The following is a 15,785-nucleotide window of genomic DNA, read 5'->3' as shown; positions in this document are numbered from 1 at the left end:
CGCAATTAACAATTAATTAATTGAGTAGGTAGGTGAGCGGGTGTGTGGGTGGGTTGGGTTAGGGGGTGCGTCACTCACCCTTGACCGTCCCCCCAAACGGCTCCCAACCGGCCCCCCAACCGGCCCCCCAAACGGTCCCCCAACCGGCCCCCCAACCGGCCCACCCAACCGGCCCCCCAATCGACCCCCTAACCGTCCCACTGACCCACCCCCTAACACACCCCTAACCCACCCCCTAACCCATATTCGTAATGACACTTTTATTCGGTACTTTCGGTTTTAATTGTTAGTTTCAATTCTTTTATTATTCATATATCATATATTATTCAATTAAAAGATTAATTGCAATTAATTTAATTGTAATTAAATCAATTGTGACGTGTCGCAATTGATTTAATTGCAATTGATTTCAATTGTATTGATTATTTAATCAGATTGAATTTCTGATTGAAATTTAATTGATTAACGCCCAACACTGATGGTACCACTTATCTCTAATACTCCCATTATTAAAAGCCAAATTATCCCCGCAGGAATCCCAACAAAAAACGCTAGAAGAAGCCCTCCAAATGAATGAACCATTTACAATCCACTCGAAGCTTCTCGACATCCTAGTCGAGACCGGCAAGCAACAAGAGCTTGCCTCACTCGTAGACTTGATGTTCAGGAAGTACAGACGAGAACCGGCAATGTACCTCGTTACTGGAAAGGCGTGCTTTAAACTCGCTTTGATTGATAAAGCCAGGCATGTTATGCAGAAAGCACTGGCGCTACTTGAAAAGAAGGAACGTAAGTATTGATCTTTTGTTGAAACTTTACTTATGGCCTTCAAATGTTCAATGACACATTATTTAAATAATTTTTAACCGACTTCAAAAAAGGAGGTTCTCAATTCGACTGTATTTTTTTTTTGTATGTATGTTACGCGATAACTCCGATATTTGTGAACCGATTTTCATGATTCTTTTTTTGTTGGAATAGGGGTACTTCCATAGTGGTCCCATTTCATTTTGAAGAAAATCATCCACCTCTAAGGGTGGCTGTTCACGCATGAAGATTCATTTTTATAAATAGCGCCTAAATTTTACTTAGGGAGCAATTATTTTAATGGTTGATTTTTCCATTTCTCCAATTCCAACCGTTTTTCTCTCCATATGCTTTGAGTAGTGAGAACCGATTTTTATTATCTCCAGTGTGAAATCCTGTATAGTGGCGAACTAGGGGATATTTCAATAAAACTTAGCAAATAGACGTAATTCCACGTACTTTTGAGGTCGGTTTTTTAATACTCTGTACTGAGATTATTACGGCTCTAGAAACTTTAAACTTTTCAGCCATGACATGAGACATGACTATTAGATAAATAAATCGGATGTAATAAATCGGAACTGCTAATATACAAAACTTATTATATAATTGGTGAATATTTGAATGATAAAACAATAACTGCATAATAATACTAATATTTCTCTTTAAACATTCTTTCATGACATATATACAGGGTGTAATCGTTAAGTGTGCCCAGGCGATTATTACATAAATACAGGCTGTATATTTGAAAGTGAGTCATATTCATACGTGTCATAGTAAATCATGGTACAACATGACATAAACTAAAATAAAATTAGGATATGGGATCGAAGAAACAATAAATCAGCAAATGTGTTGTGAAGTGTACATGGGAATAAACCGATTATCTTTACGCTTGATTTCGAGTGCAATGGGAATACTTCCAAGCGAGCGCCGAGTGAGACAGCAACAATAACAATAATTTCACATCTCCTTTCCTACTTTTTCCCGGGCTTAGGACCGACAAAGCACCTCATTTCTCTAGAAAATGAAAACAAAAGTTACTCACCTACCCATTTATGTTATGATGGAAAAAGCTGTTATCAAAATGATTACGTTATTATTTTTTACTTGACCTATCATCGAAATATTTTACGTACTAAAAAAGATAAGTTTATGATTTAGTAACTATTTAACATTTAATAAGAATTGAGGTTTTTGGCACAGTTAAAAATGTGAAATCAAGTTATTTACAATGAGTGATTTTTTACTTATTTACAGTTTATTTACACTTATGTGGTACGGAGCAAGTGTCCACCGTTTTCCACAATGCATAGTCTAGCACGGCATAGTATTTTGTTTTAATTTGTTCAACATAAACACATTTTGTCTCACAGTATAAAATTCTGAGATAATCCTCTCACGCAACACTTTGACACTGTTCACCTCCGCCGCGTAAACTCCGACTTGGGAACATTTCTCCGAACATTTCAATAGCTTGCCTCACACTAGTACCTATTATTGCGTAAAGTCGCACTATCTCAGTCAATTTGACGGTAGAATAAACACCCATTTTGCGACGATCACGCAGTGCAGATCGCCGGCGCAGTGATCGGACGAACGGAAGTACAAATAATTTGCGTGTCTTCGTTAGATTAAGGTCGCGCGTGCACTGTCTCTGCAAATAGCAATTTTGCGTATGCGCCCGCGCCCCCACCCCATACCTGTGCTTTGTTTTTCTCCGCCGTGTGAGAGAACAAAGACGTGCCGCCGCCCACCGCTGCGTCGGAGCAATAATAGTGATGTGCATAGATTTCGATAACTAATGTTGTTCACAAGTAGTAGTCGATAAAAAAAATTATAAAGTTTATATTCATAAGTTTATCATTTCTTTGGGTTCAGAATCAGGAATATAACGCACTCTATAAGTATGTCTCACTTTCAAATATACAGCCTGTTAAGAGAAGCTTTAAATAATATAAATAAAGCTTTAATATTCATTGTTATGGAAAACTCACTTGACAAAATAATTGACTGTGCCATTATATTTTTACTCAATTAAAAGAAAGTTTTACTACTTTATTTATTACAGTTTTGTTATCTGTTAACTTATTGTTGCGTCTATTAGGAAAACTAAAGCCTCTCTACGAATGTTATAGATAGATAGATAGATAACACGTTCATTCAGCACAAATTCAAACAGAAACAACACATTTACAATAACTTCATAGAGTATAACATAAAAGCACATAGAACATTCATTATTAATTTTATACACATTTATATAAAACACATACTGCGAGAAAAACAAACAAATACTATAAGAACTGATAAAATTTTAATGTACCTATGACTACAGTTTGTGCTGAAATGGCTCTGACTCAGCATAAATACTGTAGACCGAGAGAAATCAAACCGTGCTAGTTTTCTGCCAGTGTCATATGGTAAGCGATCGCAGCCCAGTAGGCCATGCCACCAAAGTGCATCACACGCAAATACATATACCCTCTAAATACTATATACATATATTAAATATATTAATAATAATAATAATAGGCCGCAAATACATATACCCTCTAAATACTATATACATATATTAAATATATTAATAATAATAATTTTAGGCCTTGGGAGAGGCGAGAGTTTAAAATAAATACGATAATAATAATAACGCACACACTCAACATGGCCCCGCACTAGGGAAACCCTGTGTCGCGGGTGCCATGGACACACACATAGACAACCACAAATTACACCCAAACTCACGAGAGAAATAAATGTAGGCCATACAAATATTTCTCCCGGCCCGGGAATCGAACCCGGGGACCTCTGCGTGGCAGTCCGGTATGGTAACCGTTCGGCCACGGAGGCAGTTGGAGTGTTTAATGTTAAAATTATGGCTATTTCTAGTTTTATTTAAAAAAAGTTATTGATGTCAATTTACTCATTAGGTAAACGTACTTTCGATATCAGTTTAAAGCTTTTTGACATCTCTTGATATTTGTAGAATAATCGCCTGGGCACACTTAACGATTACACCCTGTATAGGTTTTATGTTTTTGTAATTTGTTTTTATAAAAATACCTTCGATTCAGCTGGACACGAACCAGCACCCTCGCCATATCGATGTATGTGTCAATATTAGCTACAAAATGTTAGAATATTTTCACAAAAAAAAGATAAATATCGTAATGTTAAAAAATCTTAATGATATTCAATAAAAATAGCTTGTTAAAAAATAATACTAACCTTTTAACAGACGTGTCAATTCTGGTGCAATTCGCCCTAATGGAACGGCAATACGGCGCTCCCGAACGTGCCGAAGCTCTGTTCGAACAGGTGCTTGCCGTCTACCCGCAGAGGGTCGACGTGTGCGGCGTCTACGTCGACATGCTTGTCAAGGCTGGGGAGGTGGACAGAGTCAGGTATGTTACACTACTAAGGGCGCGTTTCCATTATGTCGTGACGACAGACTAACGCCGAGCTCCTTGTGGAAGAGTTCGTCCAGGGAAGTACTGCCACCTTACTATTAGTACTGCCACTATTTCTGCCGCCAATCAGTAATGCAGCGTTACTGAGTTCCGGTTTCAAAGGATAACGGTGCTGGTGAAACTACATATACAGAATACATGTCAGCTTATGTCTTGGGGGTTTAAAGAACTTGTTGGTATCATAAAAAAATGTTTTTTAATGGGACAGTATGATGAAATCCAAAACCATAGAAGATACAAGGAAACTCTCTAAGGAACCATTAAGTATTTTTTTGTGAAAACAATTTTGGCATAGCAAATGTTTTGATCGAGCGTGTGTTGCCCATAAAAATGCATAAAATGTATTAAAATTGTTTTTTAGTTCCGATCGACTCGGTTTCATGAAGGGGTCATTTCATTGTATGGGACGAAAAAGATCGGGACAGCAGAAGTTGGTCAAAGTTCATAAATCGATTTGTCATACAAAATGTATAAAATTGGCAATTTTTTTTACTCAGTTAATGATTTTATTGTATTGGTCAAATTGAATAAAGTGTTATTAATGTAGAGACCGTCACACACTTGACTCTTTTGAATTTTTCAGACAAGTAATGGAGCGAATGACGTCCCAAAAGTTGCCCGCGCGCAAGATGAAGGCCATTTTCAAGAAATGGATCGAAGCGGAAGAGAAGATCGGCGATAAGTCTCAGGTCGAGAGTATACAACAGCGCGCCATGGAATATATCGACAAAGCCAAGTTTTAAGAAAATGAAATTAATTATGTATGTTTCAAACAAATAAATGATGAAATATGAATACCTCTTTTTTATCGCTTCACAAAACTGGATATCATTCCAAGATAGACTAAAAGCACACGAGAAGAATTCGAAGAGCAAAGAAGTATTGGATATGGCTCTCCTTTATAAGATTATTCACAATAAGGTTGACTGTCCACAACTGCTTGGTAATTTAAATTTTTAGATTCGCCAGACTTCCGAGATTTCACATAAGGGCGTGCCTTATTCCAGTAAGGCTTCTTCGCTCACCTCGTCGTAGAAAAGTACTGCCCTTAACTCGCATGTTTAATTTATATAATGACTACTCTAAACATATGGTTATTTTCGTTGACTTACGTTTACGTTTCAGAAAGAAAATTCATTTTCTTGGATCGGGCACATACAATTGTTTTTATTTAGTGTCTGAATCGTGTTGTGTATTCTACTTAAAAAAACTTCCTAATGTATTTCTTTTTTGTCTTAAAAATACTACTGGTACTTTTTTTTTAAACATAATTAGTTACGCAATATCATCAATAAGCAATGTGTTTATTGCCGCTAGAATGGAAGCTCAATTATTGCAACTGCGCGTTGAGCCTGTACGATAGCTGCGGGAATTCCTGAGAATGCGCGAGAATTATGTTTGTACGGTACACAATTGATAAACAGTTAATTATGCTACATATAATTTGGTTACAAACATTTTCTTCGTCTTCCTTAACACATGACCCCAAATTATTATTTTTCAACCAACTTATTGTATATGGGTCCTCTACAATTGCCTTCCTCTATAAAATTTCACAAGTCTAGCTGCATTATGTAAACATGGTGCACTGTAGCTTAAAACGTTTCTAGAACACGCTGAATAGTGGAACTTAACATGGGATTATTTAAATTAAAAGTGAAAACTGAGATACAAAAGAAAACAAATCTAGTGTAACTAAGACATGATTTATTTGCCCTTACAACATAGATACATCATATTAATCATTTAGATGTACATAAATAAGTGGTTCGATTCTAGCCTAGTGATGTTCCGCCGCCTCCTTCCTTCTGATCTCTGCCCATTTGCTCACGTTCTCAGGGGAGTTAGCTGGAACGAAATTTGCACTTATTATTTTTATGTAGTTATATAGATTTTAAGACTTTCGTGGTTATTCACTAAATGATTATCACAAATATCAGGTTTCTTACCACTGTATGACTTCTTTTTATTTTCCCGATATTTCCGAACGGTTGCACGCTCCATGGTTACGGGTTGACTGGACGGCGGCAGATAACAGCTTTAAGAGCAAACATATCTGTCTACCCTCTTGCGCTGTCGACGACTACTACCTTCATCGCGATTTGTTGTGGCGTTACCATTGTCGCTCACTTTTTTCACACAAACCACACTCACTGTATCCACACGCGCAACTGAACTAGAGGTGTTTTTATTACTGCACGCACTAAGGACCGGATTCCATGCACTGGATAGTTTAAAACCATCATTACGGTTAAAAATTTTGTACTTCGTGATCTCGATGGCTGCGAGTCGTCGACAGCGCAAGAGGGTAGACAGATATGTCTGCTCTTAAAGCTGTCATCTGCCGCCGTCCAGTCAAACCGTGACCGTGACCGTGCAACCGTTCCGAAATATCGCGAATATAAAAAGAAGGCATACCGTGGTAAGAAACCTGATTTTAGTGATAATCATTTATTATGTAGTTATTTAATACAGCAAATGCATTAAAAGATAGACGGTACTGACAGTATGGAAAGCCCCAACAGGAAAGAGTAGGGACTGCCAAGAAAGAAGCTCTCTGCCCGGCCAAGCATTACACAATCGACAACTCCTAAGGATGCCTCAGACAGGCACAATACGTGTTGAGTATATTTTTGGTGGTTGTATTTGTGACTGTAGTTCTACTTATGTTTTATTAATTTTATGAGAGAGGGTGGGTAAATGAATGGCATGAAAAAAATTTAACACAAGCGCAGCTATTTGGCACAATTTAACCTGCACTGGGATCGCAGAATAGCAAATTAATGTACTTCTATTTTTATAAAATTTTTACAACCAAGTTACAAAATGTTCTACGTTATAGTATAGTGACAACGTCAACTTTTGTAACTATGGCTCTGTCGTAGTGAATCTCCGAGATGCACAGATATGATTATGCCAATTTTCACTTGCAAACACTTTCCCGGTAATTACTTGACAACACGTCACATTGTGACATACTACTTTAATGAGTGTACATTACCCATAAAAAGGAAAACATTTTAGACATTAAGATTCCTTACAGTTAAAAGCACCTATTGTATCATGACCAAATTTTTTAACAGAATCATCAATTGTATTGATGGAGCTTAAAAATAAGAAAATCGAATTTTGAAGGGGCCTTAAAATTTTATAACGACAGATCTAAATTAAAATAAAATTGTCTGGTGTACTTTATTCCAATGTGATCTTAAATATTTGAAATTTAATTAGTCAAGTAACAAGTCATCGTTTAGTCAGTTCCAGTTACAAAAAAACTAGATTTCATTGTTTTAGCATTTCAAAGTTAGTTTTCAACAACAACACCTAGCTTAAATTCGATTGCACTGAATAAAACTGATTGATTGAATGATTATTCTTCTTCAAAATGTTATGGCCTCATCAAAGTAATTGATGATTTGGCCAATGTCAAGTTAAGGAACACATGCATTTTTCATGAATCTCGACAGAATTCACTGAGAGGAGAATCTACAAATCTACAATGACCCGTGAACCTCCAGACTATTACAGAAACAATTTTTTTTTAAATAAATTTACACAGCACATGCACAAAGGGAGAATAGACTAATGTTAGGAGGAAGTTGACATTACACTTGAAAGACATTATATTTGAAAGGATATCATATAGAGGAGTGACGATAATATTACAATCAAAAAACAGGTGCTCAAGGGAACCTACGAATGCTGTTTTAAGGTTACGAGGATGTGTCACTAGAACCACAGCTTCTAGCTTAGATCCAATTGCAACCAGGTAAAATCATAAGGAGACTGTGAAATGTTTGCCATTCAAAAACTGAAACTTGTCAGTGACATTTGTGATGTCGTAGAAGTAAACTTGACAAGTGTTCAAGATTGACTATATAATCCAATTTAATTCATTACTTACATTCATTGTAAATACTATAGAAAAAAATTCATTGATTTGTTCTACTGTCAAACGACTACCATAACTTTTGACTAAAGGATTTGAATCCAAGGTCGAGAAAAAAATTTACAAAAAAGATTGTGGTGAAAAGAAAAAAAATATTATTTTTTTGGATCACAAAAAGATTGATTTCCTGCAAAAAAGTTAGAAAATTAAAATCTAAGTTTGGCAATACGGCCAATTAAACACCACAGCCTGTCCAGAAGGATGAAAAATTTTGCTAACGTATTTTTTTAAAAACATTCTTGAAACATATTATTGTTTTAAATAAAATAAAATACTGCAGAATCTCAATCGATCTGTTTTCAGAGCTCTACAAATACAACATTAACATACATTTTTGCACATCACAAATACTTCAGGCATACCTTTAATATCTTCTGCAACTTGATCTAGAATAGATAATAAACAAACCCTCCTACTCACCGAGCTTATGAATCTTGTAGAAGATGGGTATAGACACAGCAATACCGACCATCCAATACTTCCAAATCCATTGGTTCGTAACATAATATTTCATGGGGAACTGGGCGATCTTCGCCGAGAATGTGTATGGGAACTTCATCGGGCGCCCCGGAGTCTCAGACATGGTGGCTGCGATTTTTTTACCTGTTTAAAACATGAAAAAATTATTATGTAATTACATATTCATCGACAACAGCGTTTTTTTCATTTATTATACCTATTAGCCGTGAAAAAATTATTAATTTCTATAAATAGTAATTTTGTTAAGCGTATTATGTATTGTTTCACATGTTTACCTTAATATATAAATACAAAAAAGCAAAAAATATAATTCTAACCTTTTATCCCGAAACGAACGACAGACACACCAGTGTAGTGATGTCAGTCACCAGAAAGTAGCGATATCGGTTAATATTGACAATGTGAACGCCATCAATTTTACAAATACTGCACATTTGAAGTGTGATTTGTATTTAGTGCCTTTGACTGCTAAAAGAGTTCTTGCTAAAGATTAGAAGTTGAAACAATATTGTCATGCGCTATTTTAAGTTTAAAAAAAGAACTGCGTTACTTTTGTATCTCATTGTAGGATAACGTTCATGATTAAGAAACAATAATTACAAAGGCTTAAAGATTAGTTATATATAACTACGTTTAAGAATTTTGAACAACTAGTTAGTACTACTGACAATTTGAATATCAATAAGCTATCTTTAGTAAAGCAGTGCTATTGCAGCAATTGGAGTACCCCTCATAACTTGAAATCGCAAAGGTCTGAAGGGCACCGCCACTGTACCCGTCGCCCTGAAAAATAAGTTGACGAGTCCCATCTGTCTGTAATTTCACCAGCACCCTACCCTTCAAATCAAAACGCAGTAATATTCGCATTACTGCTTGGCGGCAGAAATAGGAAAGGTGACAGCACTTACCTGGACGACCTCTTTCACAAAGAGCTATACTGCTACTGCTGTGTCCACAATAACATTAAAATTTGCAAGGCTATTATATGCAAGCGTAAATTGCTAAATTACCGCTAGTTACAACGTAAAAAATGAAGTAATAATTTTCATCGACATCGGGTGACAATTCACTGCACATCACTAGGGTGAAATTGATTATTGCCATTATAAAATAATTTAATAATAATTAATACTTTTTTAATTAAGTTTCAAGATTTTCATTTATATTCTATATAATAATCTGTAATTTTTATTTGGAACCCTTTTATATATTGTTTTTAATTAATTTTGCTTCTTTCTAATCTTGCTTTACTCGGCATGTGTCTTTTGTTCTTGTTCAAAATATATCATTTTAGAAAAGTTCAAATGTTTTTTATGTATAGCAACATCTCGTTTTAAATGTCAACAAACTCGACAAAATGTCAACGCGCTTCGCGGAGTCGTATTTGTGTGGTTAATGTAATTTTTATTAATTTTTAAACAATTGACAATATAATGTGTGACAATGGCTTCGGTGAAAGTGGCCGTAAGGGTTCGCCCGTTCAATCAAAGGTAATTCATACATCTACATACTCAAGTGGCCCGAAAATCTCTTTGTTATTATTTTGTATTTATTGCATGGGAAACGACTAATTCGCAAATTCGCTGATCCATTATCTGGTTGACTGACAGCATTATATTCTAAAGGCGCAATGCGGCAATAAAAAGCTTTCATAAACTGTAACGTTTTATGTCAATCAATTAGTAGATTCCAAGTGGACAATTTGAAAGTGCAAAGAAACCATGATGTCATGATGAATGGCAGTGACTTTCACGGTTCAGTTGCATTTGGAACACAACTGTACCTCGGGCATGCCATTTTTATGAAAGTTGACGAAGTAACGTTAATAATTGGTGGCCTACATAATGAATCAGTGGTCACACTTGCCTCTACTGACAAGTAAGATGCTGGAATGCTTCTGTCTTTGTTTACCAACAGCTGATTGATAAACAAGCTATGCTGCTTTTGAGGAGACATCAAATGCAATTACTTCCTTGTGAAAGTGGCTTCTAGTTTAGTTCATTTATTTCTCAAATATCATATGACTGTTAATGCATAGCATTGCAAAGTATAAGAAATTAATATTAAGATAGTAAAACAAAAAAACGGGATTTATTTGCACGCACTCATAGCCCTGCACTAGGGTGACCCTGTATTACAGGTGCCATTGGTGCACACATAGACAACCACCACAAAAAACTCACGCGATAAATAAATGAAATATGGCCATTGAAATATTTCTTCCAGCCCGGGAATCGAACCGGGGACCTCTGTATGGCAGTCCAGCATGATTACTGTTCATCCACGGAGGCAGTAAATACACAACTGTATTAAAATTAACAATTCACTAACAAATATTGCTGTTGTTAAGTAATAGAATGAACGTAGTGACACTGTCAAGATCATCATAATAATGTTTTTTTTTGATTGTATACTCATGTGATCAGCTGAATAACTATGAGCAGATGTGTTGCATAATTACTGGCATGTAGACTCAACTCCCCAACAGGAGCCCCTCCAATTGCAGCTGGATTTTCAAACTAGTTGATCCAGTTTTAAGATTCTGCACCTCTTAAGATGTCTCATTGAGTCAGGGATAATCAGTTGCCCTGCCTGTAGGTTAGGGTGGTAATGCAGTCACTTCTTATACTTAATACGTAGGATCGAATTCCTGCTTTTAGTGTGTTGATTGTTAGGCAGTGATGGACTTCCGAGTTTCAAATGAACTAGGGCGTATTAGAAATCTGCTTGAGGATGGAATCCTCAGTTCTTTGTATTAGTATGGTATAATAACTTCCTTTTATTCCTACAATTTCTAAGAATAGAAGTAAGTCAACATGATTATAGTAAAAAGAGTTGTAGATCACATTGGAAGTTCTGTAAATGCATTAAGAGAGTTTGGTTAGTAATGGTTTGGTGAGTAATGGGGTTTCCAGTAAGTTTTGTAGCTGATGTCTAAATATAAATGCAAAAATTTAACTTAAAGAATAAATATCCAGTTCATAGCTTTTGCTGCAAATTGGAATTTAATAATTTTTTCATATTTATAATCTCGTTTATTTCTAATTTCAAACAAACCAAAATTTTAGGCTCTATACAGGTCCCATGGTCATGCCTGGCTGAGATGTTGATGACTCATATTAATGCAAATGACACTGCTCTGAGCTGTAGTTATAGAAATGATTAATTATAAAACTAGGTAATGTAAGATTTTAGTAGCTTTAGGGTCGTATTCCAGAACTCTACTCAATGCTCAAGTCAGGATTTGAGCAGACTTGAGTATGATTTTAAGCACTGGAAATATGGCCCTTATGGCAAGGACTTGAGTATGATTTCTAGTGCTTTGAGTCATACTCAAGTCCTGACTTGAGCATTGAGTAGAGTTCTAGAATATGACCCTTAGAGTTCCTTGTGAAAGAGTTAATCCAGGAAAGTACAGGAGTACAGAAGGTAGCTAGCTACCTTACCTATTTCTGCTGCCAAGCAGTGTAAGCAATACTGCGTTCTGGTTTTAAAGGGTAAGGGTGCTGGGGAAATTACAGGCTTGTGAGACTAATTTATTGTCTCAATTCTGCCAGTGTCCGTTACATGTTAGTTTCATAAACACCATGGAGGGAGCGTTTAAGTAAACTATGTTTGGTGACTCAGAGGGACTATCAAAGAAATTTTTGCACAAGTTGATCTCTAGGGCAAAAGAGACAGCATAAATTAGACAACACAAATTGTTAGTAACAATGTATAATATTTAAGTACAAATAAAGTGTTAATATACTAACAATAATCACAATTTAATATGAGTCACTGAATAAATTTACAGAGAATATGATATATTTTTGGGTGAGAGGACAGTGACAAAAGGCCTTTAATGTAAATAGGACGAGGAATAGAAGGAGGGAGAATGTCATACAGAGAATATCGTAATTTAGTACAGTCAAAGAATATATGGTCCACGTTTCCTTAGTCCTTATTTTTTTATCCCTAATCCTTATTTTAGCTAGATGAACTGGACTATACGCGCGACCCAAACGATGGCGGCATATCGTTGAAGTAATTTCTTTATTGACTGAACGGAGTTCACATGAAATTTATCAACTTATGTCTCAGGGTGACGGGCGCAGTGGCAATGCCTCAGATCTTTGTGGTTTAGAGGTCTGAGTGGCACTGCAAACGTTATAGACTTGGCGTGTCGCTTACCATCAGACGCACGACTTGTTTCTCCCGTCACATGATAACTTAAAAATAACTACCCGTGTCCAGAAAAATCCGGCCAGATGGTGACCTTAGGTGCGGGTGTATCAAATTGGGGGTGCTTCTTTACAAAGTTACTAATTGACAGCAGTTCAGAAAAAAAATATCAATGACCCTGATTCTGCCCTCAATATAGTTAGTTTTTTGTCACTGCTGAGCATGACTCACCCACTAATCTAGAGATGTTATAACTTAAACCTGCTGCCTACCTATATACGCAATAGCTAGATAAGGTAATACATGTCTGACTCACAAAATGCCTACTATCTTGATTGTGATCTTCTGATGGACCTACAAATAACTGAAGGAGTGACAAAGTTGTAATAATGATCACAGAATTTCAGTGCCACAGCTATGAGAGATTGTACAGAAGGCCCTTAAATAAGCGACGTTCTAATAATACGTTTTAATAATAATATAAACCTTAACCAGTCCATTAAACAGATATTCATTTCACCTTCTGATGCTTGTTTAGACAAGAAATCAGGAATAAAAACTTGAATTTGTCACCTAGTGATTGATGAAGGCAACTCAGTGCTGGAAAGGACTGCCTAACTAACAATGGAAATCTGTTTGTAGTCTGCTCGTAGTCTATTTAAGAAATTATAAACCCTACTGTTTATTGTTTTTTAAACTTATTTCCTGATTTTTGATCCAAGTTCTTTAGTCGAAATATTAGTGGTAATAAATGTAGAAAAAAAAGAAAAACACCGCTACGCACAGTCCCACACACAAAACATTTAGCGAAACACAAGTAAAAACCTCAAAATACTTCACAAAACCTTCTCGCTATTAAATATATGACAAAACCACACATTTCTCCATACGACGTCATTTGCGGTTCGTGCAAAAGGTCATGCAATTTCATAAAAAGATTTATGTTGCTTTGTTACAGAGAGAAAGATATGAACGCCAAACTCATTGTGCAGATGGAGGGGAAGAAAACGAGGCTGCTTACTGTAAAAGTAAGTTGTATATTTACTGTATTATATATCAACACATGAACGTTCCACTGTTAAATACGGGTCCATCGTCGTTCAGGAAGTACGCCAGCTTACCTATTTCTGCTACCAAGCATTACTGTGAGCATTATTGCATTCCAGCTGCTGGTGAAATTCATTCATTTATTCATACTATACAACTTACACTAATAGTAACAAACATGTAAGCCATAGTTAATGAGGGTTGAGTCAATCACGCCCAAAAGAAATTGTAGGCCCATAGAACTTCAGCCAGAGCATAAAGAATAAGAGAACGGACACTCTCCGCCCCTCCCTAGGTTTAGATACCGCACCATGCCCCGCACATTGCCGGTCACATTGACTGAACGACAACAAGGCTGCCGGCGAGCCGTTGTCGCGGGAAGACGGCTTTGATATTTAAATATAGTTTTCATTTATTCATTAGGTAGCTTGTACATTAATATAAAAACATCATTTTACGTTACTATTTATAATGGTCGTGAATTGTGCTGTATACAGCTGTTTATAATCATTTTTCGAAAGATGAAACGAAGTAAGAAAAAAAACTTATGCCTGAGACTCATTTAGTTATTGTTTTCTTCATTTATTTACTGCAGAGTAATATGTATGTATAAAAAATACAGATTTATTATATCAATATAATGAGACGCCATGACTTCGCGAATTTTCTATTCGTATTGCTGATAAATATTGCGTAGGTAGCGAATATATCTAATTATTAACTAAACTTGGACAAGCAATTTCAAATAGGTACCTTTGTTACCTTACTAAGTACGTGTCCTAAATATAACATTTAAAGTTCTTTTAATATATTTTTAAAATAAACCTTCAACATTACTCTAGTCAGTGAATTGATGAAAAATATAATAATATATCGATATAAATACCTAATAGACATGTATAATTATTAGGATCCTATTAATAGAATCATAGATAACAGATTCGCGTTAGAATTTTCGCTATGTTGCCGCTCTGACCACGTAACGTAATAGTGCGAGAAAGTGATGGGTAACCCTGCCACTTCACGCACACATTTGCGCGTGTGCAGATAGGGCCTTGCTGTATGTAGTAGTAGTAGTAAGTAAATAATTTTCGACTGTTGTATGGAGTGTCCGGGGTGTGCTTCAGCTTTAATTGACAGTCAACTTTGTGTATCATTTATGACCAGGCGCACGACTTGTTCGTCCTAACACTTAAGATCATAAAAAAAAAGATACAAAGGAGTAGAAAGGGCGTAAAAGTGAAACTACAAATTGTGCCAAAGTTAAACACAAATACATACATCAAAAGTGTCTAGAAATCACGCACATTTTTGCCAATTACTGAAAACCAAGGATTTTTTAATTTTTTTTTTAACACCGATGGATTTTTTGAGTCAATTTTATTTTGAATTTAACAATCTCAGTACATAGTACTAAATAAGCCGACCTTAAAAGTTCGTGGAATTATAAACAAATGCCTGTTCTTTTTATTGGAATCGGTTAAACCGGAAAGTGCGCGAAACATTCATCCCCCAGCTTGCCACCCATAGAAGTGGAATATTTTCATCTTCAAATTTAAATAGGACCACTACTCTACCGTCCATTAACTAAAACTCGGCTAACTGACAAGTTAAATATCGCTTTAAAACAGCATAAGGTAGGGCTCAAAATTCTCTATTTAGAAACAGTTAAAGTTATTTAACGAGTCGGACATATCGGAACTTATATCATTGAACAATTTCAATATTCTAAAACTAGATTGTATTAACATGAGCCCTCAAATTATATTTTTGTAATGTCATTAAAAATATATATAACCGTCAATGTGTATAATAACCGCCGAAGTATTTTAATAACCGGCAATCTATCTCGCCACCGCTCTACA

At 35.8% G+C, this 15,785-nt stretch overlaps 3 protein-coding genes across 3 annotated transcripts in view; 2 read left to right on the top strand and 1 right to left on the bottom strand.

The window, feature by feature from the left end:
- Positions 1-5,062, top strand: part of LOC113239909 (protein RRP5 homolog) — a 13,103-nt gene extending 8,041 nt beyond the window's left edge. The window contains exons 6-8 of the mRNA XM_026477071.1: positions 534-789; positions 4,049-4,214; positions 4,864-5,062. Of these exons, the coding sequence (XP_026332856.1) occupies positions 534-789; positions 4,049-4,214; positions 4,864-5,023 (582 nt within the window). The 3' untranslated portion in view covers positions 5,024-5,062. The remainder of the gene's footprint in view (positions 1-533; positions 790-4,048; positions 4,215-4,863) is intronic.
- Positions 5,063-6,056: 994 nt separating this feature from the next.
- LOC113239956 lies at positions 6,057-8,832 on the bottom strand. Its single transcript, XM_026477136.1, has 2 exons — positions 8,650-8,832; positions 6,057-6,128 (listed from the first exon to the last, which is right to left on the bottom strand). The coding sequence occupies exons 1-2, from the start codon at positions 8,810-8,812 to the stop codon at positions 6,061-6,063; spliced, it is 231 nt and encodes a 76-aa protein (XP_026332921.1). The 5' UTR covers positions 8,813-8,832; the 3' UTR covers positions 6,057-6,060.
- A 1,320-nt stretch (positions 8,833-10,152) lies between these two features.
- LOC113239908 (kinesin-like protein Klp98A) overlaps positions 10,153-15,785 on the top strand; it is a 67,349-nt gene continuing 61,716 nt past the window's right edge. Inside the window, exons 1-2 of the mRNA XM_026477070.1 lie at positions 10,153-10,199; positions 13,832-13,901. Of these exons, the coding sequence (XP_026332855.1) occupies positions 10,153-10,199; positions 13,832-13,901 (117 nt within the window). The remainder of the gene's footprint in view (positions 10,200-13,831; positions 13,902-15,785) is intronic.

This window comes from Hyposmocoma kahamanoa, unplaced genomic scaffold, assembly GCF_003589595.1.
Source record: "Hyposmocoma kahamanoa isolate Upper Pololo Valley unplaced genomic scaffold, ASM358959v1 117, whole genome shotgun sequence".
NCBI lineage: Eukaryota > Metazoa > Arthropoda > Insecta > Lepidoptera > Cosmopterigidae > Hyposmocoma > Hyposmocoma kahamanoa.
The sequence above is the reverse complement of the archived record's forward strand: the minus strand, read 5'-3'. Positions and strand labels throughout refer to the sequence as shown.

Bases quoted from the DNA above. Each gene is read 5' to 3' on its own strand.
- LOC113239956 (XM_026477136.1), bottom strand. From the start codon at position 8,812: ATGTCTGAGACTCCGGGGCGCCCGATGAAGTTCCCATACACATTCTCG. The intron at 6,129-8,649 runs GTGAGTAGGAGG...ATTTCGTTCCAG, and splicing joins CTACAAGATTCATAAGCTCG to CTAACTCCCCTGAGAACGTG.